The sequence below is a fragment of the Scatophagus argus genome, chromosome 16 (assembly GCF_020382885.2).
Source record: "Scatophagus argus isolate fScaArg1 chromosome 16, fScaArg1.pri, whole genome shotgun sequence".
NCBI classification, from domain to species: domain Eukaryota; kingdom Metazoa; phylum Chordata; class Actinopteri; family Scatophagidae; genus Scatophagus; species Scatophagus argus.
In genome coordinates, this window is record NC_058508.1 from 18,471,282 (window position 1) to 18,497,256 (window position 25,975).

At 44.4% G+C, this 25,975-nt stretch overlaps 1 protein-coding gene across 1 annotated transcript; it reads right to left on the reverse strand.

The window, feature by feature from the left end:
• On the reverse strand, positions 1-25,365 carry rnd2 (Rho family GTPase 2). The gene is made up of 5 exons (XM_046416162.1): positions 25,026-25,365; positions 24,452-24,539; positions 5,662-5,771; positions 3,374-3,508; positions 1-1,153 (listed from the first exon to the last, which is right to left on the reverse strand). The coding sequence occupies exons 1-5, from the start codon at positions 25,125-25,127 to the stop codon at positions 884-886; spliced, it is 705 nt and encodes a 234-aa protein (XP_046272118.1). The 5' UTR covers positions 25,128-25,365; the 3' UTR covers positions 1-883.
• Between the last annotated feature and the right edge of the window lie 610 nt (positions 25,366-25,975).

Sequence of the window (25,975 nt, forward strand, 5' to 3'; positions counted from 1 at the left end):
TCCTATCACTCTACAGTCAAGCTGTTGCTTTATTTTGACTTTAGTGAAAGTACAACAAAATATCCCTAACATTTTACCACTTTATTTTTCACAAAGAAACATCTTCAAAATAGTGACAACAGCATTAACTTCAGTGAATCAAACACAGTTGGAACTGATGAGAAAAATAGTGTTAAAGGAACAAAATTAAATCAGATATGTTGTGACTTTCTTTTCTAAAATGCACTTGTGGTAGTAATGCTCACACACCTTTACAATATCTCAGTGTTACAAAATCTCATCTCCAGCCTCCAATGTTTGGTTTGAACCATCATTCATCTAATCCCTTTTCAGCATTACTGAACGTACAGGTTTTCCTCTCAAATATGGCAACAGGAAGCAACTTGAGACACGGCAGCTAGATGATTAGTCCTCATGTTCTCTGAGCAACACGGGCTTTGAAAACAACCAGCTTCATCCCCAGATGTCCTGCTTCAACTGGTACTCCTCACATGCACTTCACTCTCCTCAGCATCGCCGCAGCGCCTTCCTCTTATTAGAGCGGTTTCAGGAAATTAATTCCTCTTTAATACCCGAGACTTCCACTATCACAGCTTCCTCATATCCAGAGGGTTAGTCCAATTTGTCATCATTTCAAAACAACGAATACGTAAACAGCTTAGAAAATATGAACACACGCAACAAAAAAAGGAAAAAAAAACAAAAAAACAAAGCATTTCTTTCCACAGAGCCGTGTTTCTTATTTCCTCCCTCCTTTGCAGTGCAAAAAATGAAGATACGAGGGGGAAAAAACGACAAAAAAACAAAACAATAAATAGACTTCCTCTGTTATATATTTCTGTGTTTATGTATATACATATATATTTTTCATACTGATGGGTCTCTACATGAGCACACAGCTCTTGGCCCGGTCCTTCCTCATGGCCGGCGCCTGGTCCATTTGTTCAGTCCGACCCGGCAGGGGAGGCAAGGGGAGCTGTGACACTCGCTTCAGGCCTCTGCGGGAACTGCTGCGTTTTAGCTGCGGCTTGAGCGGCCGCCGCACCGATGCCACCGTGGTGACGTGGAACACATCTCGAACGCTGTTCTCTGAAACCTTGGAGGTGCACTCCACGTAGGCCACCGCTCCGATCTGTCGAGCTATCGTGGTGCCCTGGAACATGGAGAGAGGAAATTAGCAAGCAAGCTAACTTGATTTATAGAGCAGAAACAGAAGCAGCAAAATGCTTTATGGGGGAAAAAAGCAAAAACGGGAGACTACACGCAACACTTTACCTGAAGTGCATCACAAAACATCATCTTTTAGAACATTTTGGCACCCACCAAGCATATTTTTTCTCCTTTTGTTCTCCTTTTAATGCTTTTCTGTGGTTTTTCTAATAGAATTCCTGACAAAATTGTGTCTCCTCAGGCTTTTAGCCAGACTCTTTGATAGACCTGGGTTTACTCCACATCAAGGTGATGTGTGTGCACTTCATAAAAAAATTAAATTTCACAACACCCATCCCATCCTTCAATGTACTTTGGCATCAGCAGGAACTATAACTCAACAGTGGAGGAGTAAACGCCTCTGAAAGAGGGAGCACATCTGAAACAAAGATTCCAATCTGGTGTAGACTGAATATCATTGGTCTGAACATGTCTGAAGACAAATGGAGCTCCTCCATCTGAGACATGAATAATGTAGCTACTGCTCAGTCTGTGGGAAGACAGTGGGAATGGAGCGGCACAGAGCCCGCTGGGCCCGGTGCTGACATGGACTACACAGCTATTTAGAGAGAAGAGACTATGCTCCTCTATCACTGGAGCTTACCCCTGAGTAATGTTACAATATACCCAGTTAATTAAGACCATAAATTGTTTGCTTGAGATGAAATCAGGCACAAATTTAATTTGAAGGTCCCTCGGCCCCTCTCCTCGCTACGGTCCAGCCTCATCTCATCTTGTTTCACGATCAGACTTTAATCCTACATTGGTGCAGGATCAACGCATGTAAAGGTTCCAGCAGATGAGACTGCATTTCCTGTGAACCAAAAGTCGCATGCTCTCCAACACAGAGAGCTTTGTTGTTTGATTTTTATCACCACCGTGCACTGGGGCCACATCTAAGAAGCAATGGAGTCCTCGTTAGGTGGAATGGCAGTTTGGATTGAGGGAGGGGGAGCCGAGGTAGAGACTGCCGTGGCAAGCGGAAAAGCTCGATCGGATCTCAGGCAGATTAGTGCGGAAATGTCTGGAGTTCATCCAGTGGTCATTCTTGCCACCGACTCCTCAGCTGTGTTGGAATTCAATTTAAGATCACCAACAGGATAACAACACAAGCTATTGGATTAAAGCACCGAAATGTTTATTGTGCCCAGCTTTGGCATCTGCTGTGTGACACACATTTTCTGGGTGTGTTAAAGGGACAAACAGTTGCCTCTGAGGAAAAGTGACTGAGAAGGACCAAAACAATAGATTAATGTGGGACCGGTCACAAAGGGTCCCCAGCTATTTTACATTAGCTCTGTGGTATGCCACTCCATCTTTTGTTTATGTATCTTATTTACATGAAATGCCTGGTTTTTTTCGGTTGCTGATTTTTTTTGGAAGCTGCGTGCTTTTAGCCTCCGGCGAGCTCTCAGACAGCAGTGGAAAAAAGGCTCCTTTGTTCTGAGGGCTTTTGTGTGGCGGTTAAAAAAGCCCCACCAGTCTTTTTTCTTTCTTTCTTTTCTTTTTTTTTTTTTTTGTATGTCCAACACGGGGAAGCACAAAATGAACAGGCTGAAAGCTGATTAAAATTCACAGATTTACAGAACAGTTTATCATCCCCTTCCTCTTCTCCCCATCCCCTTGGCTTAGAGGTCACGGCGGCATGTGATAAAAGGGTTCACTCATTTATCAATGTCCGTTTTTCTATTCATCCTGCATTTTGAAAATCCTCAAATATGCATGAATATTACATTTCAGGGAAAAATGTGTCCCTCGACATAAACTCCACTAACCGCCCGTGCTTCTTCCGCGGCCTTCGCTATAAGCAACCTTACATCGCCTGTCAGCAAAATTTCAGTCAAAACGCCAACCCTAGCAGCACGTCCCCGAGGGGTTTCACGCAGCCCTCATTCCGCAGCGGTTGATTATATTGCGTGAGCCACCTCTCACACTACATTCCTGTGGGACTTCACTTGAGAGGCAATACCACTGCTGATCCAAGAAAAAAAATAAAACATATAGAATCTCTGGAACGCTTTCTAATTTCTTTTCTGCATCCGTTCTTGTTCTCACATCTGTCTTTCTTCCTGCAGTCTGTCTTTCTTCCCTCAGGGGAGGCACCTCCTATCATTATTTATCCCACTCCTTTCTCGTCACATATCCATCACCTGCTTGTTCTCACCTGCTCGTGGGTGACGGGGATGAGGCGCTGCTTGGAGAGTTCCCTCAGGGTGTTGACGTCTGTCCTCATGTCCAGCTTGCAGCCCACCAGCACCACTTTGGCGTTAGGACAAAACTCCTGCGTCTCCCCTTGCCACTGTTCAGACGAGACCCAAAAGGCAGATGCAGAATTACATTTCTGATTCTACAAAAATACGAGAGCAAAGCGAGTGAGTAGTGAGTGAGCTACTGAGATACTGTGACGACCTTTGGCTTTCACTGGATGCCTGAGCTTGAGGGAGAATATTTCTGTCTCGATTTGTTCACCAAACGTGTCAAAGGGAACGTAAAATGGTTTTTAAATACTTTTTTACAACTTTAAATCCACTGCAAGACTAAATGAGTATATGAGGTCTGTTCCTTCATATTTTTGAACATAAAACATTAGTTCTCTAATCCACTTCTTAGTTAATTAACATTTTAATAATTTATCAATAGCTTAACTCATTCATCATGCTGAGAATTTTGCTGTTGTCCATGTTATACTGTGATATTTCAAGACATCACCTTGGGCTCTTTGGAAATGTGTCTGGCATTTTAACGATGTTGTGTCAGTTGCAGGCTGCAGCTAACAACTGTTTTCAATTATTCTCTCAATCATTTCATTTTCCAAAATATTGTTTGTTCTATCTGACCGACACTTCAATACCCAGAGATGTTGAATTTATTCAGAAACTGGAAGAAGAAAATTTTTGTTACAACCAATCGATTAATTCTGTTAATCGCTTCAGCTCTGAGCAAAAGCATCATAACTAACTTCCTATTTTTTTTCATAATCCCATGTACTTGTCAATGTTTCATTGTAAAATTAAATCAAAACTCCAGCTTGAACTCCATGTGACTTCATTCACACCAGCTTGGTTCAGGCTTCTGCAGTACCTGAAGTGTGTTATACCTTCCTCACGCAGCCCCGTCAACAAATCTATTTTAGGTTCTGTGCAAAAAGGTTGTGCAGTCTACCTTCTAAAATCACCCTGAGATTAAATGTCACCTCTGAAACTCAGCTGAACCAACACCGTCTGTCCTCCCCACGACACAAACACACAACAGCAGTCGACGGCCCTGAAATGTTCCACATGCCTCGTGCAGAATGTAAGGGTGTCCATTCTTTCGTCACGTTGAAAACAACCTCTGACCTTTTCAGCCCATCCCTATTCTGCCAATAACATCCAATCAAAAGCTTTGATTGTTTAACCCTCCCTCCTCCCCCAGCTGTCATCCAGAAACCTTTGTGACCTGCTTGTTTCCAAAGGTCAAGAGTCTAATTTGGGATGGGGATTGTGCAGCAGGTTTTCCATGTGTCCCTGAGTTTCAGAGATTACCAGGGCGACAGCTAGGAGTCAGGGGTCATGGCAACCCCCTGTCGAGGGATTCATGGGAAAACCAAAAAGCTTGACGGCGGCTCTGCTTCCCCCTGTTGACAGAGTGCACTGAGGCTTGTGAGATATTTGTGGGTTAAAAAAAGGTGTCTTGGGTTAGATCTACAAGTCTGCAGGGGCATTTTAGCAGCTCCCCTCAGACCACTAAACACGTCAACAGGCCGGCCGTGGGAACTGTCTCTGGCCCACAAGGATCGCAGTTCAAAGGCAAATACACACACATGGCTTCAAGATGAGAGACCACTAAAAGGCACAGGCCTGTTTTACACGACACAGACGCACACAAACAAACCCATTAAGATGGGTGTCTCTGCATGTACAGTAGGTATTTCAAACAACGGTAAAAACATGTGCATGGCCACAACCCTGCCAGTCCAGCATCGCACTTTAGTCGTCAACCCCAGGGTGTCCACATGTGAACCGTAGGCCACCTAATGAATCTGAAACCGCCATCTTGCCAACTCATTTGCATAAAACTCAGATTTTAAATTTCAAATGCCCACAACAGCTTCTTTGATATGCCTGCTGTGGCTAATTTGCGTATCTGATATTCCTCTCGAACCCACCCGGCTGCAAAGCCTCTCCTCTCATTCTTCATTCTGACCTTCCATTCCTCAGAGGGACGCGGGTCAAGTATCCGTGGACGTTTTGATGAGATAAAGGAATGAGGGGCTCTAACCTCTGTGCTGATTTGCTCTATTGTTGAGCCGTGAAAATGCAAGCTGCTGGCACAGAAATGTGAGCGGATACAAGATGCTGATTAGGAAAAACTGTTTTTTTCTTTTTTTCTGTTAGTTCTTTGGTGTCACGGCAGATATTAAATGCTGATTCAAAGTGTTGAGAGGCAAGAGAAAGAATAAAAAACACTGACCTTCTTTATGACACTGTCCAAAGTCTCTGGGCGGCTGATGTCGAAACAAATGAGAACCGCATCTGAATCAGGATATGCCAGCGGCCTCACATTATCGTAGTAAGAGGAACCTGTGGACACACAATAACATATGGCATAAGGTCATGGTGTCTTCTGAGAAATTCCTGTGTGTACTTGTTTTTAACCACCTTAACCCCATGAGGTTCTCTATCCCAACCATATGGCTTCTTCTGTCAATTAGAAACATACAGCACATCCCTGGAAGGTGATCTGAAGGTCACGAAAACATGGATATCCCATTAAAGCAGAGGCTGTGACATGAACTTGGATACACTGCAGCTTGGATGCAGTCTGCAGATGCAAATGAGCCTTGATCTTAACAGTTGTGAACGCAAATTTAAGTATCTTTGTCTCTTGGGCTTCCTCACAGCTGCGGCTTCCCTTCATCACAACGCTTCATGAGGAATGAGTTACTCAGAGAAGCACACACACTCAAAAGTGAATTATAGTGGTTTGAGAACTGGAGGACTTGTGCACACAATCCATTATCATCTTGAAACAACAGCGAATGCCAGCACAAAGGCCAAACTAAAGGTTGGACCCCTTAATTCTCTCGACCCATCCCTCTTCCTGTCACTCCTGTAAATGGTACCTGTTTAAAAATCTTCCTTTTTTTTCGATTGTAGGAGATTGGCACTCACTCACATGCCCCTCCCCACTCTTGCTTTTCATTTCTGTACCTTGATAAGATTTGAAGACAGAGTGGTGCCTCTGTACTTTCACAAGCTGCTCAGTTACACGAGTCCTGCTCTCTCACAGCCCTCATTAGGAGGCTTGTAAAAAAATATCTGGGCTTTACTGGGAAATGTGACTGTGGTTGTGGGCACCCTCCCTCCTGCCACCCCTCTGGGAGCTGGTATGAACCTGAACTTGTACTCGCAGCAGCCCAACCCTGGCTGGATAGGGTGGATTTAGATTCAGGGAAACTCACATGTTTGGAGATAAATCACTTCACTTATAATGCTAGAAATCTCCATAAATCTGTGAATGCACACTGCGGCTGGGCGTTGCACACTTGGTGTATAAAACATAACAAAGATTACACTTAATCCTTTCAGGTCGCTCAAACTGATTGTGATAATTATAGATTATCTTTATACTTGCCGCCACTTCATACCAGAGAGGACACAATGGGCAGTCAGCCAGTTAAAGCCCTGCATGTCTTTGTCTGGCAGGGCAAATGGAGTCTGCACAACGGCGCTACAGCCTGTTTTAGCATCACTATGTTCTCTTTGTTAATGATGGAATGAATCTATGACAATAGCTGCACGCGGCCCGTGGCCCCCATCATTCAGCTGGCTGTCCTATGGTGACCTGCTCCCTCCCTGCTGAGAACAATGCAACAGGCTCCACATTAAAGACGCTAGATGCTTTACGTGCCTCCGAGTGAGAGCAGCTTTGATTATTTCTATTTCTCACCAAAATGCACTTTGCCATTAGCGGGCAAAGATATATTCCAAATGCCTAACCAGTCTCATAAGACTTTTTAAAAAAATGTTTTGTCTTCTTCTAGCCTTTCATTGCAGCCTAGTCAACATGCATCGCCAGCTTCTGAAATGTGGCCTGTCACCCTCTTGCTCATTGCGTGTATATTGTGGTTGTATAAAGATGACTGGATATTGTGTTTCAAAATGATTCCCTATTAATTCGAATGAAATCTGCCCCCCTGCATACACCATAAAAGTTCTTCAGTCTCAGCCTTTTCAGTCTGCATTTTTGGACCTGTAGGGCATGTGCATTAGAGACCTCCTCCAGCTAACTGTCTGCACACAGGAAGGAAAAGTAAATAACATACTGATACAGCTGTCTGAAACTTTTTAAATTGGCTCTAATGGCTGAAATTTTTGCAACACAAATTGAGATTGTATGGGTGTTTTTTTCAATGTTTTAACAGCAGATCCTTTTGTAATGACTGGTTAAAGGGGAAATGTTTCTTGGCCCCTGCAGATCGCATGACTGGCAATTTCAACTGCAATAACCTCTGCAAAATTACTGCACAGCCTGGCAGTGAGGGCTTGGTGCATGTGAAAACAATACAATAAAACGTTTCTCTTTCAGCACCTTCGCTGGTCAGTGTGGTGCTTTTGAACTTTGCAAAAGCCCAAAGGCAGTTTTTCTTCGATACAAAGACTTATGACAATCTTGTTTCTCCACCTTTAAAAATACTGTAGCCACAATTTTATTATAATATAGAAGAAAGAAAGATAAAAAACACATGTCATTTTAACCTACACCTTTCAGGATTTTATCAGGTATTCATAGCCCCCCGTTCATCTTATTAACAGAAGACTGTAACTGTTTTGTACTGCTGAGAGAGCAGGACTAACACACACACACACACACACACACACACACACAAATCCCTATCACACAGATGCCAACTCCAACAGTCAGCAAAGCGCACATTGTGTGACAGTGAGCTCTGATTGGTAGTGGTCACACATGAGGTGCTATAGCTGCTGAAGTTGGTCTTTAGTATGTATCACAGTGCAGCAGACCTGTACTGAGGTTAGAGCTGAGAAAGACCAGATACAGAGCACGTGGGGGTGGGAGGGGGACAGAAAAGATTTAATGACTTTGACACTGGGACGAGGGCAAGGTGCAGAGGCATGCGGTGATGAAAGAAGCAACTGGAGAATTAGAAGCAGAATCCAGATGAGGGGAAGAGATGTCAGATGAAGGAAAGATGAGGAAATTGTGCTTGTTTGACTTATGGTGTAATCATTGGCTGGAATGAGGCCGTTGGGATCAATTTGACAATCCTGGTGATCAAAATGATTGACAGGTCACGGTCACAACAGGCAGCGATACAGAGCTCTCCCTCTCTGAGCGACAGGGAAGCTACCTCAGCACTTTCACAAAGTCAGAAAAAAAGTCCTCTGAGGGAGCAAAGAGGAGAAAAAGCGCTTGTGTTTAAAACAAGCCGAGCAGGCACAAATAAAAGCCAATCACCATAACGATCAAGAACATGAGGAGGAGGAGGAGGAGAAGGAAAAAGAGTTTTGTAAAATATATCACCTCCCCTCCACCGCCACCTACCAGCAAAGAAACATGGCCAGAGATAAAAGAGGATGTAGCTGTGGAGGAGAAGGGTGTGCAGAGGCTGTTTGGGTATGTAATGAAAGCTCTGAATGCGGCTGGACAGATCAAATAAAGAGGTATGAGAGCTCTGGTTTGGCCAATGGTGGAGGTGGTCTGTGCTCATTTGCTGTGAGGTGGAACAAAAGGTCAATTGAATTTCAGACAGAGGCAGGATGAGATGGATGGGCTAGGAGCGAGAAGGAGGGGAGCAGAGCCTGGCAGGGACCACTAAAAACCATCACGCCTGGCAAGGAGCAGGGACCCTGCCACACCGTGCCAAGGACAGGCATAAAACACCCCTCACAAAACCTCCTCCTCAAGCATTAGCATTAGCCTGATTTAGCACCGGCGATCTCTCACAGTGGAAAGTGGATTTCTGTCTTATTTTCCACAGGGGTAATTAAGCGCTAAGCCGAGCTGCAGCGCCACGCAGGAGGCTCCCTCTGAGCAGAGGTGACAGAGGTGGGAGGAAAACGCTCCTCAACCAGCCGTCAGTCGAGCTTCATCAAAGGCCAGAAATATCCCAGAGGATGTCGAGGCAGACAGGAACTTAACATACAGTAATAAGGCTTGAGGGTTTGTGGTATGGCTTCATTTAAGCCTCCTGTCCCCTAACACTTGGACTACGCCGCAGAGACGATCTGTCTGAAACATGACAGGTCTCTGTCTGCTCATTCAAATTCTGTGAGAATTTCCATTGCGTGAGGACAAACAAAGAAACAAACTCAACGATGAAACACATACGGTGCAGTTTCACGTAGAAGATTCTTCGGGAAACCTGCGCAATTGAGTGTGCAAAGCCTTCCAGTCTTCAGCGCATTCATCTGTAACGTCACAGCAGGAATCTTCTCTTTTCTCCCTCTGTTTGTTGCATGATCATTGCAGACACAGCTAAAAAGCAAACCATTATGAGTGAGGGGAGAAGAATAGTCTTCGCCTCGAGGCTCCTCTGATGTTTTCATGCACATATGGTGGAAAGTCAACAGCAACTAACAGCCTCATTAGGCCATATAGACTCTGAAGAACACCCATGCGCACAAATGAAGGCAGGGTGTAAGGGAGCAAACACCATCTCAAATGTCACCAAATAAACGAAAACAGTTCGCATGATTGAATTAGTCGCAACCTTAGAAACACAACATGTTCAGTGCCACACACACACTGCGTCTTTTTTCTTCTCCTGCAGCTGTTTTCCTCTTGAAATCCACCTTCAAAGCAAAGGCAATACATTTCAAGTTGGGGTGGCCGAGTATCGTAGCAACCTGGAGGGATGCAAATGGTTTCATTGTGAGACCCTGAAAGGAAGTAAGGAAGAAGAGAGCAAGGGAGCGAGGGGACTGTGGACACTAATGACTCCGGTGCATTGATGGTTAGAGGTGACTAAAAGGAGAGAAGAAGAGGGTTGGTGCTCCATCCTTTCAGAGGTTGAGCAGACTTTTCATTGCTGACGGCCCAGGCTGTGTTGTGAACTGTTCTGACTTCTACACGATCAGGGTTCTTACTCAAACAGAGATGAACCGACACTGCTGCCAAGACACCCTTTGAGAGGAGGTGGAGTTACTTTGACCCGGTGTGCCTCTCTGCTGATGAAGACCGCGTGTCTTTTATTATGTGAACATAAGCCTGGAATAAAACTTTCTTTTACAGTCTCACATCCAGAATCCAATACATTTTACCAACTTGGACCCTCTGACCCTGGCAGAAATTCTGTACTCACCCGGCAGTCTACCTGGCAAAAACTAGTTTTCCTCACATAAACAGAGACTCGGGACTCATTACATCAGCTGGCAATCAAGGACTAAACCTTGAGAAGAACCATGCCAGTCTGTGATTATACGTTTTAGTTTCAAGCAATATACCTTTGCTGACAATTTTCAAATGCAGGTTTGATGATTTTCATACTTTTCTGGGCAGTCAGTTGCTTCAGTTCGCAGGCACTTGTTTAAGAGCTACAATCCATTTGCTGCAAAGAGAGAAGGCAGCATGGTTAGTTTAGCTCGTCACAAAGACTAGGGTCATGTTGGGTGACTGCTGAATGGAGAGGGAATGTACTTTACTTCAGGAACAAAAGATGGGAAAAAGAAAAGAACGGGGGATAACTGAAACAAACAGAGTCTCTGGTGAGTGTTGACTTTAGCTCTCTAGAAACCTACGGGTGAAGTCATGGTGGCTCCATCCACTATTTATTGTATAACCTAAGCGTGAAACACGACAGGTGCTTTTTAAATTTTTATGAAAAGACAGTGAGCGATCTCAGGGACAGGAGACAGTCCTGCATCCATCATTTTTTAATACAAAAATGGACTTTTTGGCTTCAGTACAGTAATATGGGTCTTTTGTTTTATTGACTTCTACACTCACATTCTTCAAAATGTGAACTTATCACTGTTGTTGAGATCCAAGTTTTTTTTTGAACTCATTCATTATTTCTTTTGAGGAAAAACAAGGCTCAGCGCTCTTTCTGGTACATAACAGCAGGGCATGGACGAGCTGTAGGCCATACTGAAGCACTGCTCTCCTCTGCCAAACAACAAGACGCCACAACTACAGGCAAAATGGACTGTACTACACAGGAAACGCACTGATGCGTCTGATGTCTGATTTCCATTTGGCTCGCCGTAATGCAAATTACATATGTGGGCTGTCTTACCTGCCAAGATAAGCAGCAGGGGTTTGTGAACACGCTGTCTGTTTCAACTGATGTGCCTCTATGAGTGAAAATCACTAAAAAGCTTCAGCTGGCCTACACTCTGCACTGGGGCTTATGTCTTTGGTTGTTCATGCAGCTTGACCTGTAGGCTGTATAAGTACATATAGCACAGAGGGAGAGAGAAAGCTGTTCGTGGGTAATAGAGATGGCACTGTCAAGTTTTCAAAGGCATTAGCACCCAGGCAGGACAGTGGAGGTGACACTGGGTTAAATGGCCATTAACCTTCCATGTCTGCAGCCGTCACACGGGGGATATTGATCAAAGACCCAGTGCTTTCTCTCTGCAGGAAGTCCTGCCTTTGAAGGGCATCGAGCAACTTCCACTAGTGATCTGCTCTGAGCTCCGCTGCCGAGGAGCTAATGCCTGCATCTGCTGTCCAGTCGCAGGTTGAAAAAGTGTGGCTGTCCGCAGACAGCCTGACAGCACAGGCAGGGGACGGAGTAGAGGTACAGTCCGTCTCAGGCTCACTCCGTGTGGGGAGGGAGGATGAAGACAGTGTGTGTCTGCTTTCAGTTTCTCCTCAGCCCCTCCTTTATTATCACACACACAGAGACCCTCATTCCACCAGAGATACAGTATAACTATGCATGTCATCTCCGGCTGTTTGATCTCCGTCTCTGTCTGAGGTCGGTGCTGTGCTTTACTTTTAAAGATCACTCTGCCGCTTTTTGTTGCCCACTTCCTCTGTTGATCTATATATTCCCTGTCTCGCTTAAAAAAAACAAAAACAAAAAAAAACATAAACTGAGACATGACTTCAGATTCGGTGTAGCAGTCTGCATTGGTGCAGTTCCACTATTAATTCCTTGGAGTTCCTGTGTTTGAATGTTACAATGCAAACACTACCCGGCGTTTGTTTTTGTGAGGGAGTCAAGTAGCTGTGAACGACTGTGTACAGGGAGCACAAGCAGAAACTGTTTTTATCCGTTCCTGTCTTTCCTCAAGCTCTGCGCCTCTCACACCAGAACCGTTGAGACTCGTCAAAGTAACAGCAGCAGCAGCAGCAGCAGACTGTTTGGACAGGATCCACCAAATAACACAGAAACAGACAAGAGTTGGTTAAAGAGCACCAGATGTTGACTTGAAGATTATTTGTTCTTTGCACAACGTCTTTCACCAGCATTGGACCCCAGCTGGTTCTGATATTCCCAACACAGACTGCAAGTCTTTCTGCTTTGCTTTTGTTCAACTTGAACATGTAAAAGCCAAAGATTTCAGAGTCTGAAGGAGTGTGGTTTTCTTTTTTTAAAGAAAGGAGGCCAGTTGAAAAACTCAGTTTCACTCCTTAAAAGCTGATCAGATCGGCTTTCAGGACTGTCCGCCCTGGAGATGGCGGACTACTGCTTTACATAGACACCCAAATGAAAGGAAGACTGGGTCACCATGACAGACAGAGCACCTCAGGTAAATTCAAGCAGGCAAAAACGGTGATTTTGTGACCACAAACAAAAATAAACTTAAACCTGTGCTGTGTGCTAATGACATGTGATGTGAAATGGTAGCTCTGTAATTTTCCCTACATAACCATAAAGCTAAAATTAAAGTTATTATTTGTAAATTTATGTGATTATCACATCTTACTGATTATCATACCGAGGGCTCCGGCCAAAACAACAGGTTGAAACCGGCTCAGCTATTTGCATGATGCAACACAGCGTCATTCGCACCATCTTGGACAACCACATACCAGTAAGAAGTCATACCTGGCAGATTATGTACACACCGCATTCAACCTGGGTGTGCGTTGCTATCTACTGCCATGTCATTCTCAAAGCTATCGACAGGTGGCATCAAAGTAAGAAATTTTCTTGCATACATAGCTTTTACAATCAACTCTCAAATAACCAAAGTTCAAACTTGATGGTGTTGAAAGTATTTGGCTGACACTGCACTGGCACTTCCATTTGGCAAGGATGCCAGTAACTGAAAAAACCTCATGCCGCGCTGAGTATTTTATGTTTTATGGCGCCAAGTTGACAAATAGCAACTTTATTTGACCAAGCATTGGTGAAATGTCACAATGAATTCTGTTCTGAAAAGCTCCCAGCCCTTCTCAAACACTGCCATCGCCTCACACACACACACACACACACACAGTATTTAAATTCATCTCATTCACCTGGAAAACATCAGAGATATCATCCTTTATTTCCACTCCTACACATCTTTCAATCTGATACTCTCCCTTTTCAAAACTTGTCGAAGACTTTCATTAAAACTTGTAATAACACAGACTGCAGCTTCTCTGTCCGCAGAGGTCTGTCTAATATGAAAGAAGAAGTGAGAATATTCAGACAGGCATGTGAAAGAAAAACTTGTGAGTGGAAAATGACATCCTCTGCTCCACTGACTCCACTACCTCCAGTGCATAACCATCCAAACACATCCCTATCACGGTGCTATCTATCCTCCAGCCCATTCTGCAACCCCCCAGGGGGGCCAACGGGGAGACATGGCACCACTTCAAGAGCAATTTCACTTCCACAAAAGCAGCAGCAGCGAGAAAGAGTGCACATTGGATCTTGTTTATAAATAAAGTCATCCATAAATGATGGGATCTGTCGAGTGTGTGTGAGCGAGGTGCAGGTGGCGAGAGGATGAAGGATGGAGGTGAAAGACGGCCTCTTTCTCCCTGTATCCCCTTACGCTCGGATGAGTTGCAGACGGATGCTGAGAGGGTTTTGCTCCTGTGGAGGTGGGGGGCCAGGGGGACTGAGCACTAGCTCTGGGAGCAGCAGAACCAGTCAGTGTGGCTGTTTGAAGTGGGCTGATCAAAGCTGGCGCGTCATCGGGTTCTGTTGCAGTCAGTAGAGGGAGTGGACTGGGAGAAAACACACAGAGCCACAGATCCCTGTGTGGGTTTCCTGTCTGACTGGATGACTGAGGTATTCACTGCTGCTGCTGCTGCTGCTGCTGCTGCTGAACAGGAACAAACGTCTGGTTCAGTGCCAGGATGCATTAGTTTGTGTCTCTTCTCCTGGTAAAGTCAATTTTCCAAACACATGAACAGTGCTGGGGCATATAATAAGCAATCGCACATGCTGAAGTTTGGTTTTTAGAGATTAAGTTCCAGTTACTGGCCTGCTGAAAATTGTGTTGCTGCTGTTAAATTGAATCTGGATGGCGTCATGACATACTGACTTGAGAGAAGGATCATTACATTCACTGTTCACTGTAACTGCAGAGTTATCATGTGTATTCACTGATTTCAAATGAAGAAGAACAAGTTTGCTTCTGTTTGAATATCCTTTAGGAAAAATGTACTGTGTGCACATTGTGTTAATACGTAACTTAAATGAAGCACAAAATGATAATGCTCTGATAAATGAGAATATTCTCATGACTTTAACTTCATGTAAAATGTAGAATATCACAGTAAAATGTAAGATGAGGTCTGATCAGTTAAACCACCTGACAAGAAAATAAGCCAGCATCAAACTGGCCATCGTTATTGTTTAGTCTCTTATTTATTATAACACAAAAGTCCCCCAGTTCATCTGGTAAAGTCCATGTGCCCTTGAAGCGAATGCATTTAGGATCAATAACTTCCTACTGCATTGTATCATGCCATAGATCACGTTACTTCAGGTCAATGAAGACTGGGGACGCACAATTAAAGCTTGCTTCCCCCACCTCTTAATACAAAACTGCTGCATGAAACCCCCCAGAGGATTGTTTATATGGCCACATGTAGCTCACATGTAGTGTTGAGCATGTAACAAGACTGCTGTGGTGGTTTAAAACTGAGACACAGTTGGCATTCGTGAGTCTGCATCCCCCAAGTACCACAGTGGGTCAGGTCCCATGGGTGCCACCAACACACCCTACTCACAACAAAAAGGCTTGAAGGGTGGGGTGGTGGGTGGGGGTGGGAAAAGCACAGACGTCCCCTTCTCCTTCTGTCTGCTCCTTCTGTCCCCTTTCCCACTTTTCAATCTAGTGAACACTTACTGCTGTTACAACATGCGCTAAGGGCAGCACCCCCACACCTCCCACCCATACTTTTTTTTTTACCCGCATCAGGCCCCCCACCAAATCTGTTTCCCGATTGGTCGAAGCAGCTGCTCCGCTTTCCAGCCTCATTGTGTGCCGGCTACCTCCCATCAGCCCCCATTACGCCTCTGGTCAGCTGAGAAACAATAGGAGGGGGTCAGGGGTCAGAGTTGTTGGAATTCCCATACACTGACCCACTCAATCATACACATGTCCTCACACATGTAAACATGCACTCACTTGAATCCATTATACATACATGTTTGTCTTTTTATATCTGCTGCATGCATCTCTCTTTAGCTTAACATTGTCTTGTAACGACTGGGCTTTTTAGTGGTTTGTCAGCACACAACTGTGCTGCTTTGGTTCACTCTCGAAGTGTAGTTTTTGGTCACAGCAGGCAGCTGTTTTCAGAGAAAACGTTCTTAAAACCCAGTGTTCACTACCTGCTCACAACCAACGGCAGACACGCACGCCGTCAGCGAGAAGCTGGTGAACACGGTGAGGCATTTAACAACTAAAGAGCCAGAAATTTCCCTCGGGAGGTGGTAGAGGCCGCAATTAAGATTCTTTTAAAACTTTTTGGTTTTCCTGAAGTTCAAATTACGACATAGAAAGTTAAAGTTAATCAACAACAATAAACAGAACCTGTGCACGTATCTCCTGTGTGTGTATTACAGTAGTATAAGTTAAAATGGCTGCAATGATATGAATGCAATGTACATGCATGCAAACTTCTGCCCTCCTCATATCTGCCAGTGTGTACTCCTGCAGCCTTTTATGCATACCAACAAAACCCTTTCATATCTTTTCATTTTATCGTTTTTACTCTGTGTCGGTCATTCTAAAAGCTCCATCCTCCTCTGTTAGTGGCACGGCACAGCAAGGCTTAAGACAGGGCTTGTGATCTGAGTCAGTGTGAGCTCATCTGAAGCCTAAAGTGCTCTTTTTCCCTCCCCACGTACCAAAAGACTTCTTTTAATTCTGTCCAGTTAATGTTCGCTTCCTAATAACATATCGCTTTGATTATTCCATTGGCACATTAACTAAGTAAAAGCCATATACAGCCTATCAGCAGTGCGCAGTGCTGTTCAGCAGTGGACATGCTATTTAAGCAGATTACACACTTTTGCCTGGTGCTCAGTATTAAGCTGACAGTGCATTGATGTGTTGAAGGAATGTGTACCCATGGTCACATTTACAGGCTCCTCTGACAGAGATAAGAGATCTGAAGGGCCAGGATGCTGTGTCCTCTGGGGCCTGTGGGAAGCGCTTGTTTTATTGTTTATGGGCTGATGCACATGTGAGATGCTCACAACGTTTTGTATGCATGTAAAAACAGGCTGAGCAGAGGCTGCATGCTTGTGTGATGCAGCAGGCATCCTGCACTTCTGTGTGCGAGCATAGGTCTCTACACGAGTGTGTGTGTGTGTGTGTGTGTGTGGGTATTCTGTGAGGTAATTACAGCCTGTGTGTCCCTGTCAGTGTGCCTGGCTGGCTTTCATGCAGCACTTCAGCCCACCCCCTGCTTAACACGGCTCCTGACTGCTGGTGACCTCAACGTGGTGCTTCGGCAGGCGCCTGGACTAATGGGCTATCAGAGATGAAGAACATCGACGAAGGGGAAAGGGAAAAGAGAAAGAGGATGGGATAAATAACTAGCACAGAGTTTCCTCATCCTCTCTTACAGCTACTGTAACAAATGGGCAGCCATACCCTCTTCAGCTTGTTGACCCTTTGTGTAATGGTCTAAAAATATGATTCACGGACTGCTGACCTCCAGGGATGGAGCACAGCTGCTTGCCTGCTCAAGAACCAAGACATCGAGCCCAACAGCCAGGACTGCCCGCTGCCCTCCAGAGTTTCCATACTGTCACACAAACCCACTCAGAGAGGCAGGGTGCAATGAAGTGCAGCACTGTGCATGCATGAGGCCATCATTGTTCAAGACATTTGCAGCTTGAGGACATTTTGCAACAAGGAAAAGGGGGAAGAAAGGAATGATGGAGACACAGCAAGGATTTGTTCTTGTAATGGCAAAATAATTATAGTTATCTACAGTGTGAGGTATGCGTGCACCTGTATTTCTGTGGATGACATTTTATTTATGTGCATTCATGTGTGATTATGCAGCAATTATGTTTCATGGGCTGTAAAGTACATTAAAGTTTTTGTTTTGTTCAGTGAAAAACTTAGACATTTAAGACATTCAACAGCCTCTCAGTGGTCGTTTAAATAAAGCAAATGGTCACCACATTTACATTTTCTTTAGCTGTAATGTATTATTTGCATGCATTAGTGAATGAATTCAAATAATTACAATCTATCAAAGGAAGTTTTTCATATATTTATGTTAGTCCAGAATTCACTAAAATCTCAGACTATAAAATGTAAAGTGGTGTGTACAATTTACAGTACAGTGACATGCAAAGACTGCACAACTGCTTTACCACATGCAGGGCTCGCTGTTTGATTTCTAAAATGTAATACGTCTTTGTCGACTCAAACTATTAACTGTAATCCCTGGGATTATCAGGTTCAGTCTGCCCGAAAGGCTGAAGGCTCATCCAAAACTTGACGCCAGGGAGATGAGAGTCAAGGAGGAGCCAGAATCTAATCTCTGAGATCCTTATGTCGCGCTCAGAGGACAAAATGGTGCCCAGTCAGTCCAAAAATACATGCCCAGGCATTCTGGAAAGTGTCTACGACAGAAGTGCCCAAACATCGTCCCTTGGAGGGCCAAAACTGAAACTTAATGATGAAGCACCTATTGTATTATATTGTATTGTATTGTATTGCATTGTATTGTATTAAGATGCAAAATGGTAGGATTTCAAGTTCCCTTAATTGACTGACTTCCTGGTGCAAAGTGTCACCCAGCCTGATATACGCATATGACCATTTTTACCTCATAAATATAAAACAGCATAAACTTTATTATTACATAAAAACATAAACATCTGGGGGAAGCCAAACTGAACCTCCTGGTCATTCGACTTTGGCCCCACTCGGGTAGCTCTGGCCTATGCAGACTGGAGACCTGGACATCACTACAAACTGTACTGTGTGCTGAGCTGCTCCTGTGCTCACACTTCAGCCATCAGACTGAAGAGGGAAACCATTAGATTTATGCTGTGGCTTCCTTTCACAACCACGGTGCATGTTAGACCTGAAATGCCTGTTTCTGCTTCATGTGTCAGCGCTTAGAGCCATGCTGGTGTCTATGAGAGGCTGCAGGCACAGCCGTGCTTTGAGATAAACGCCTGAAATCAAGCTGATGATGCTGTTAGATTAAAAGACAGAGAATCACCAAAGACATTAGGATTCATCTTCATGAAGGTCATGAATGCATATTGAAAAAATTTAATTCATCCAGTAGTTGCTGAGATGAGTAAATCAACAGAAAATTAATCACAAACAGGTTTGACGGCTGATTCACTGTGTAAGTCATTTATAAAGTGAAATGAGAAACACTGATTGTTTCCATGTTCCCAAAAGTGAGGATTTACTGCTTTTGTACTCATTCTTGAGTTCTGGATTGTTGGTTGGAGAGGCCAAGCAGATTAAAGACATCATTATGGGCTCTGAGAAACTGACTGACATGTTTCACTATTTTCTTCCTAATGGAAAACTTGACAATAATCCAGTTAATCAGTAAGGAAAACAATCATTAGTTTCAGCTCTGGCGAACATCATCTCTGTAAGGATGAACTGGTGGAGGACCAAGGAGATCGAGGAGGAACTTCTTCAGTGTGTGTGTTTGTTTAATTAAGAGGGCACAAACAGTTATTTTGAGTTACAGTATTTCACCACGCTTGCACTATTTTCTGTTTACTCATTACCCGAAACTGTCATGCAGCCGTTCTCCCCCACTGCAGGGGAGTGCCTTCCAGCCTGTTATGCATCATCAAAACAAGTTTCATTTAGGCAGTTATAGCCCTGGGCTGGTTAGGTGTAGGAACAACTTTCAGGGCTTGGGCTCATCGCATACATTCAGGCCTGTGAGCAACGGTTGAAAGGATGTCGTCATCCTCCCCGCAGGATGCTGACAAAAATAAACAAAAGGTATATTAACTGTCTGTGGTTACAATTCCAGCAGCCACTCGTACAGCATCTCATTCTCAAACAGTGAGGGAAAACACAGGAGTTTTTTTGGTTTTCAATCATGTAACGTTCAGTCTAACATTACAGCAGAGATTCAGAGGGGCCGAACACACGGGAAGAGAAGAGCCAAAAGCAGATGATGTTATCTCCTGTGATCAGCATGCTTGCTCCTCAGATAGGACTTTCTGAGCATCCGCTGGCTCCACTGAGCTGCAGGTTTGTGGGCAGGAGGGGTGGGAGGGTTGTTGAGTTTATTTTCTGCGCTGCGTTGCGGTTGTAGTTCACTCATTCTCTATTAAAGATTAATCAAGCGGAAAGTGTTGAAGAACAGAGAGCCCACTGAGCTCAGGGTGTTTTTACAGGCCTCTGGATGCCCTACTGGTCCAGTGCGCTCAGAATGTGGAGTTTAAAGAGCATCAAGACACCAGGAATGCTGGAAAGTCGGCACGAGAGGGGAGGGAGACAGCCGGGCTGTGACTCTGAGCGAGCTGTTACACACTTGCAGTGTCTTGTTATCATCTTTCAAGTCAAAAACAATCACACCTCTGACTGTGAAAACACAAGGCAGCTTTGTCGTGAGAAATGAGTCATTAAAAAAAACATTCAAAGCGACTTTGAAGACACGTAAAAAGAAAAACGGCTCTGAAACTCATGTGAGTTTTTATTTTTTTTATACGATTCTTTTAAGATAACAATCTGTGACATTTTCAGATAAATACGTGTTTTTCCGCTCTCCATCACTGACTGTGAAGCACAACGGCGCTTCAAACTGCAGCCGGTTCATGAAAGCTTTTATATTTGTTGTTGTGAGCTCCCGGTGTCAGGCAGGTCTATTGCAGGAAAAATCCTCCACTGCACAGCAAGTGATGCGTTTCATGTTCGCAGCAGCAGAAGCAACAGCAGCTGCATTTTGTCTGGCAATAAATTTAATGAAAGAACTGGGTGGCTAGAATGGGAAGCAATAGCCAACATCGCTGATCAGACAAAGGTGCTCAACAGAAATATTCATCGACAGGACACGATAAGAGCTGAATGACAGGTGATTCTGGACAGTACAGTTGAAAAACAGCGTGAGCGATTGGTAAGCAAAGATTTAAGCGAAAGACAAAAGAAAAACTAGATTCTTATGGATTGCCACTTGAAAGCAGGACTGAAAAGTACGTTCCAGTCTTCATGTGAGAATGAGGTCAAGCATTAGAGAGGCAGCAGAGAAGAGAAACAGAAAGAGACGTGAGTGTACTGCTATAGAAAGTTTGGGAAAAACCCGGCCTGTCATGGCTAGGGCGTGGAAGAATCAGCACACACACACACGCACACACACGCACACACCTCTGAGTGGGGTATTAGTCTTATGCCAAAGCTAGAGGAAATCTTTCCCAGGCAGCCTTAACCATATTGGGAAGAGAGGAAGACTGCATTAATACCCCAGGCTTGGTAAAAAAAAAAAAAAAACAGACTTGCTGACTACCAATGGGCCTCCTGGGCGTAGATAGTAATCACTAATGGCCCTCAGGCAAGTTATCACCAAGCCACATTGACATTTTGACTACTTAACAGCTCGGGTTGCTTTAAAAGTCAATTAAGCCACAGACACATGCAATGGCGGAACAGACCACACCATCTATCACCATGTGGCCGCTCACTCATTTAACATAAACACACACAAATACAGTGTGTGTGCCCCCCCCCAATCTGAATTCCATTCAATCACTTTCTAATTGATTTAATTCTCCAGATGGTCTGGAGCATGGCAGAATACAAAGCACAGCTGAGAAGTTGCCCTCTGCTTCCCAGCAGCCATAGGGCCTCCATTTTTATGTTCAGTGCTTCTTAAAATACTCATTCATTTAGAGCTGCAACACAAACACACACATGCACAGTAAAGACCTCAAGTAGATAAACACCCAGCCCTGTTCTCACCCATCCTGCATTGTGCCAGACCTCGCAGAAGACCCAGAATTAATGGGACCAAACTAATCAATGGCTGACTTCCATGCTACGACAACGAACACTGAGAGCATTTCTAATGGCAATAGACATCTAACCACGCCGGAGAAATGTGAACCAAGAGAGACACAAGCCGTTTAAATAGCCTGGCCTCAGATAGCGATCAATAATGCTTTGTGAGCGGAGCCAGACCACAGCAGGCAGACCTCACCAGCAATTAAAAGGCAGACAATACTGTATGTGAAGAGGCTGAAGGCTTGGTTGTTGGGAAAGAAAAAGAAACAGCTGTATACCTGGGGTGGAAGAGCAAGTGTAGGACTGACTGATGCAAATGGAAGGTTGAAATAAACTGTTCAGTGCAGTGTAGCCTGTAGGCAAGAGAAAGTGGCACAGCACAATTTATTTGCATGTTTTCCCAAAACAGCAAGTATGGGAGGTCTGTAATGCACCTGAACTGATGTGCTGTGGGTTGTACCTAGCGGGCACAAGAAGAAATCTCTGTTGGCACAAAATTTCCATGTTAGGTCCCTCCATTTTGGACTTTCTTCTAAGATTTAACTCGCGAGAGCATGTCACACATTTATTTCAGCTCCACTGTTGCTGCTTTTAGTTGGAAATGTCTCTGTTATAGATGACAGTGTGACCGTCCCTAAGAGTCTGGGTATTAAACTGGCATAACTGCCGCTGCTGCTGCTGCAAGTGTACATGAGAGAAATTCTTTAAAAAACAGAGCTGAAAAGGGGAGAGCGGGTGAAGCAATAAAAAAAAATCAGAGTCTAAAAGAGGAACGAGGGGAGACATGCTATTTTCTTTAGATGAAAGCCTTTTTCATCCAAGTGTGAGCCAATTATTTTTCTTGTTGAGAGAAAATATGAACATCTGTGTTTGCTGTGAATCAGTGAATAATGGCACAACCACACAAGAATCTCTGAGCACACACACACGCACACAGAAGCACACATGCTTACTACACACACACACACACACACACACTTTTGCCCTATGGGTTGGGTGACGTCATGTTTGTTGTGGGGTGGGCGGCTCCTGGCTGAAGATTAAAGACTCACACTGCCAAAGGTGGTTTAGGGTTTTAAAGATGGACAGAAGCACAACACTCCCGTGACATCATTAGGCTCTTAGTGCCCCGAGATAAGGAACTCTTCTAAGTTGTGGCCCTGGGCCCCATAGGACCCGACCCTCTGACTGACAGGCTTGAGCAGATTTACTTTCTGGGTCACCATGAGGTCCAAGGAAAAACAACATTCTTTCACTCGCCGACCATGTAACATTGAAACACTCCCATCATCTCTCCCGGAAGATAGTTTTAGGTTTGGGAATGTTTATGGTAAAAGAAGGATTTCCCCCTGGGAGGATCCAATATTCAGTCTCCTCTGATTGGCCAGCCATGTCACTGGTCAGATAGCCGACAGGAGCCTCTAGCCTGAGATGGCTGTGAAGAGATGCGGATCTCAGGGTAGCTCAGAGCAGTTAATCCATCCATGCTGATAAAACCAGGATGAAAGTAGAGCAAGGCTTTCTGTGAAGGAGTCTCACTGATGAAACTGGCTGCCTGGTGGCCAAAACTACTTCCCCAGCAAGCAAGAAGCATATTTACGCACTGGTTCACATAAGAAGCCATTTACCAGACAAAGTGAGGCTTTGTTTTCAGAGAAAAGTCTCCTTCTGATGGCACAACTCTGCTGACAGTTCCTCTCTGTGGGACTACAATGTTTCACACTGACGTCACCAGCGTCCAACGAGTTTAAACTTGACATTTTTAACACCTCAAGAATCGTGTTCTGGGTGGAAAAGCTCCAAAAGAAACATTTAGAAGAAGTCACTAAAGCTTTCAGTTGAACCTTGATGAATGAACCTGGAAAAAACAAACTGAGTGAATTTCTTTCAGGGTTAAGGGAGGTTGGTGTTGTGGCCAGCTGTGTAAAGTCTGCAAGCACTACTATGTGTTACTGATTCTTAAATAAATGTATAAATAAAATTTGCAAAAACTTAAAGATAAGTAGATAGAGATCCAGTAGGTAATTTACACATTAAAATCCTTGAAAAGGCACCTACTCCTGCTACCTTGTAGACAAAGGCTGTTCGTTTCATGCCTCCTGCTTCGCTGTAAAGTCTCCTCTCATTGCACGTGCACTGGAGGTTTCAGGTCACCACGTCACTCTGTTTAAAGTTGGATACTGGACCAGGATTGGACTCCAAAATTACTTCTGATGCCACAAAATATGCTCGTAGGCATACCCTTAAAACCGAACTTTTCAGTGAGCACTGACAAACTTTCCACTTTATGTAGATTAACATGAAAGCACATGTCATTCGTGCACTGTGAAGTGCAACATGACAACATGACACGTATCTGGCTCAGTATAAACCACCATGTCAGCAAACCGGCACATCAGTCAAACTCTGATGAACTCACTTAAACAGTTAGGGGAGTTACTGATGCCTTAGGGCACATCCTGTCTCAATTCTCCACGCCCACGCCCCCGAACCCCCCCCAGTTGCCTGACCCTGGCTGGAGCATGGGAAGAGCCAGCCACACACAGTGGACAGCATAGGAAGGAATGCAAACACCAGACAACAAGAGGCATCGCTGGCACCGAAGTTTCTTGTAAAGACAACAATCATAAATAGCAGATGCCCCGGACTGAAAAGAAGAAGAAGAAGAAGGAGAAGGTTAAAACAAAAGCCATCCGTGTGATGCTGGCGAGGTCAAAGCAATTTGTCAATTTGATTTCTGGAAAAGTTGGAGAGGGGAGTTGGAGGCAGTCCTCCCACGGTCACAGCCAGGGACAGGCGCCATGAGAAGGGCTGGGGGTGGATGGAGGTGATGTCAGCCCTTGAGAGATGGTGCAGAAGCAGATATGAAACCGTCTTACCTGACGTGTCCCACATATTCAGCTCAATCCGGTGCTTGTCTATCTCAAAACTGGCCGTGTAGTTCTCAAACACCGTGGGCACGTAGTTCTGAAAATAAAGGATTTATTGTAGTTATCCAATTAAGAGGCAAACCATCAGTCTGTGTTTGCACAGCCACACACTTAAGAGGAGCACACTAATGGGAATGTCATATCTGAAATGATGCAGCAGACAAATAAAATAACAGCAGGCACATTTCACAGCAAAGCCAGGGTTGTAAATCCCTTTGGGGATGTTTTAGAAACATGGTGATATTACAGCAGACAACGCCTTAAAGCTTTAAGGGCAGCACCGCAGACACAATAAAAGTCCATTTAGACATTATAGGACTGTTACAGTGATTTTACAGACATTCACTGCAGTTCTACCAGCGCTTTGTCACTCATTCCTGCCTGTAAGCAGGTGGATGTAACCTGCTGAACAAGTGCTGAAGTTCAACTGTTCAGCGTTACATTTTAACGCCAGCGGTCCTCACTTTCATTTCTCTTCAAATTTTAAAAGCAAGACTTAAGTTCGGACTTTGAGCAGACCCACCTCTGGATAGCAGTCCTTGGCAAAAACGTGCAGGAGTGCGGTTTTCCCACATTGTGTGTCCCCGACCACCACAATCTTACAACGGCTCCCTAGACTGTCCATGGTTTGTCCGTCAGAGGTGTATTCTTGACGCGGGGATGGATAGCATCCAGCATCCGATGAGAGGCGCAGCGGAGAAGAAGACGAGAAAGAAAAATGAGCGAATACATGCGCCGAGCCGGTGCGCTTTTAGCCCGCACCTCCTGTCCTGCTCGGAGCGCTCAGGTCCCGCTGACAGGCAGACTCTGACTGACTGCTCGTCTACCAAAAAACCAAATGAGGACGCACACGGCCCTCCCTGGAAAATGGCACTTTGATTGTTGGCCACGCCTTCATAATATTCACGTCTGAGCCCCATCACTCAAACGGCTCAATAGGCTGCTCTAATGGGAAATAAAGGGACTGTGAGACACATGGGCACATCAGCGAGTTTATGGAGGCAGTTCGTGTATAAAAAATTCAACTTTTCAAATCAGATGTTATGCAAATGTTTTTGTGTTCTTTATACTATGAAAGACTTCCTAAAATCCCTTTTGACAAAAGCACAATATATCGACTTACAGTATTGCAATACGTCATTATATCATTATATCAGATATCATGATACATCTCGTGTCACCAGATTCTTGCCAACACACAGCCCTTATCCCTATACGTCTATATATTATGATTACTACATAATGGCTTAAGAACTTCGTATTTGAGGACGTCTGGATTTCATGCCTGCCTTGTTGTGTCCCTGCACACAATATTTTAGTACTGGAGCTTGAAATGCAGGAACAGGACTTAATTAAGACCTCTTGTCGCACTTAACATTTTGCCTCTTTAACGTCAGGTCTGTAATGTCACTGTAAAGGTTAAGCACTATTATCGGGAGGACTCATTAGAGCTCACTGAGACCACATGGACGG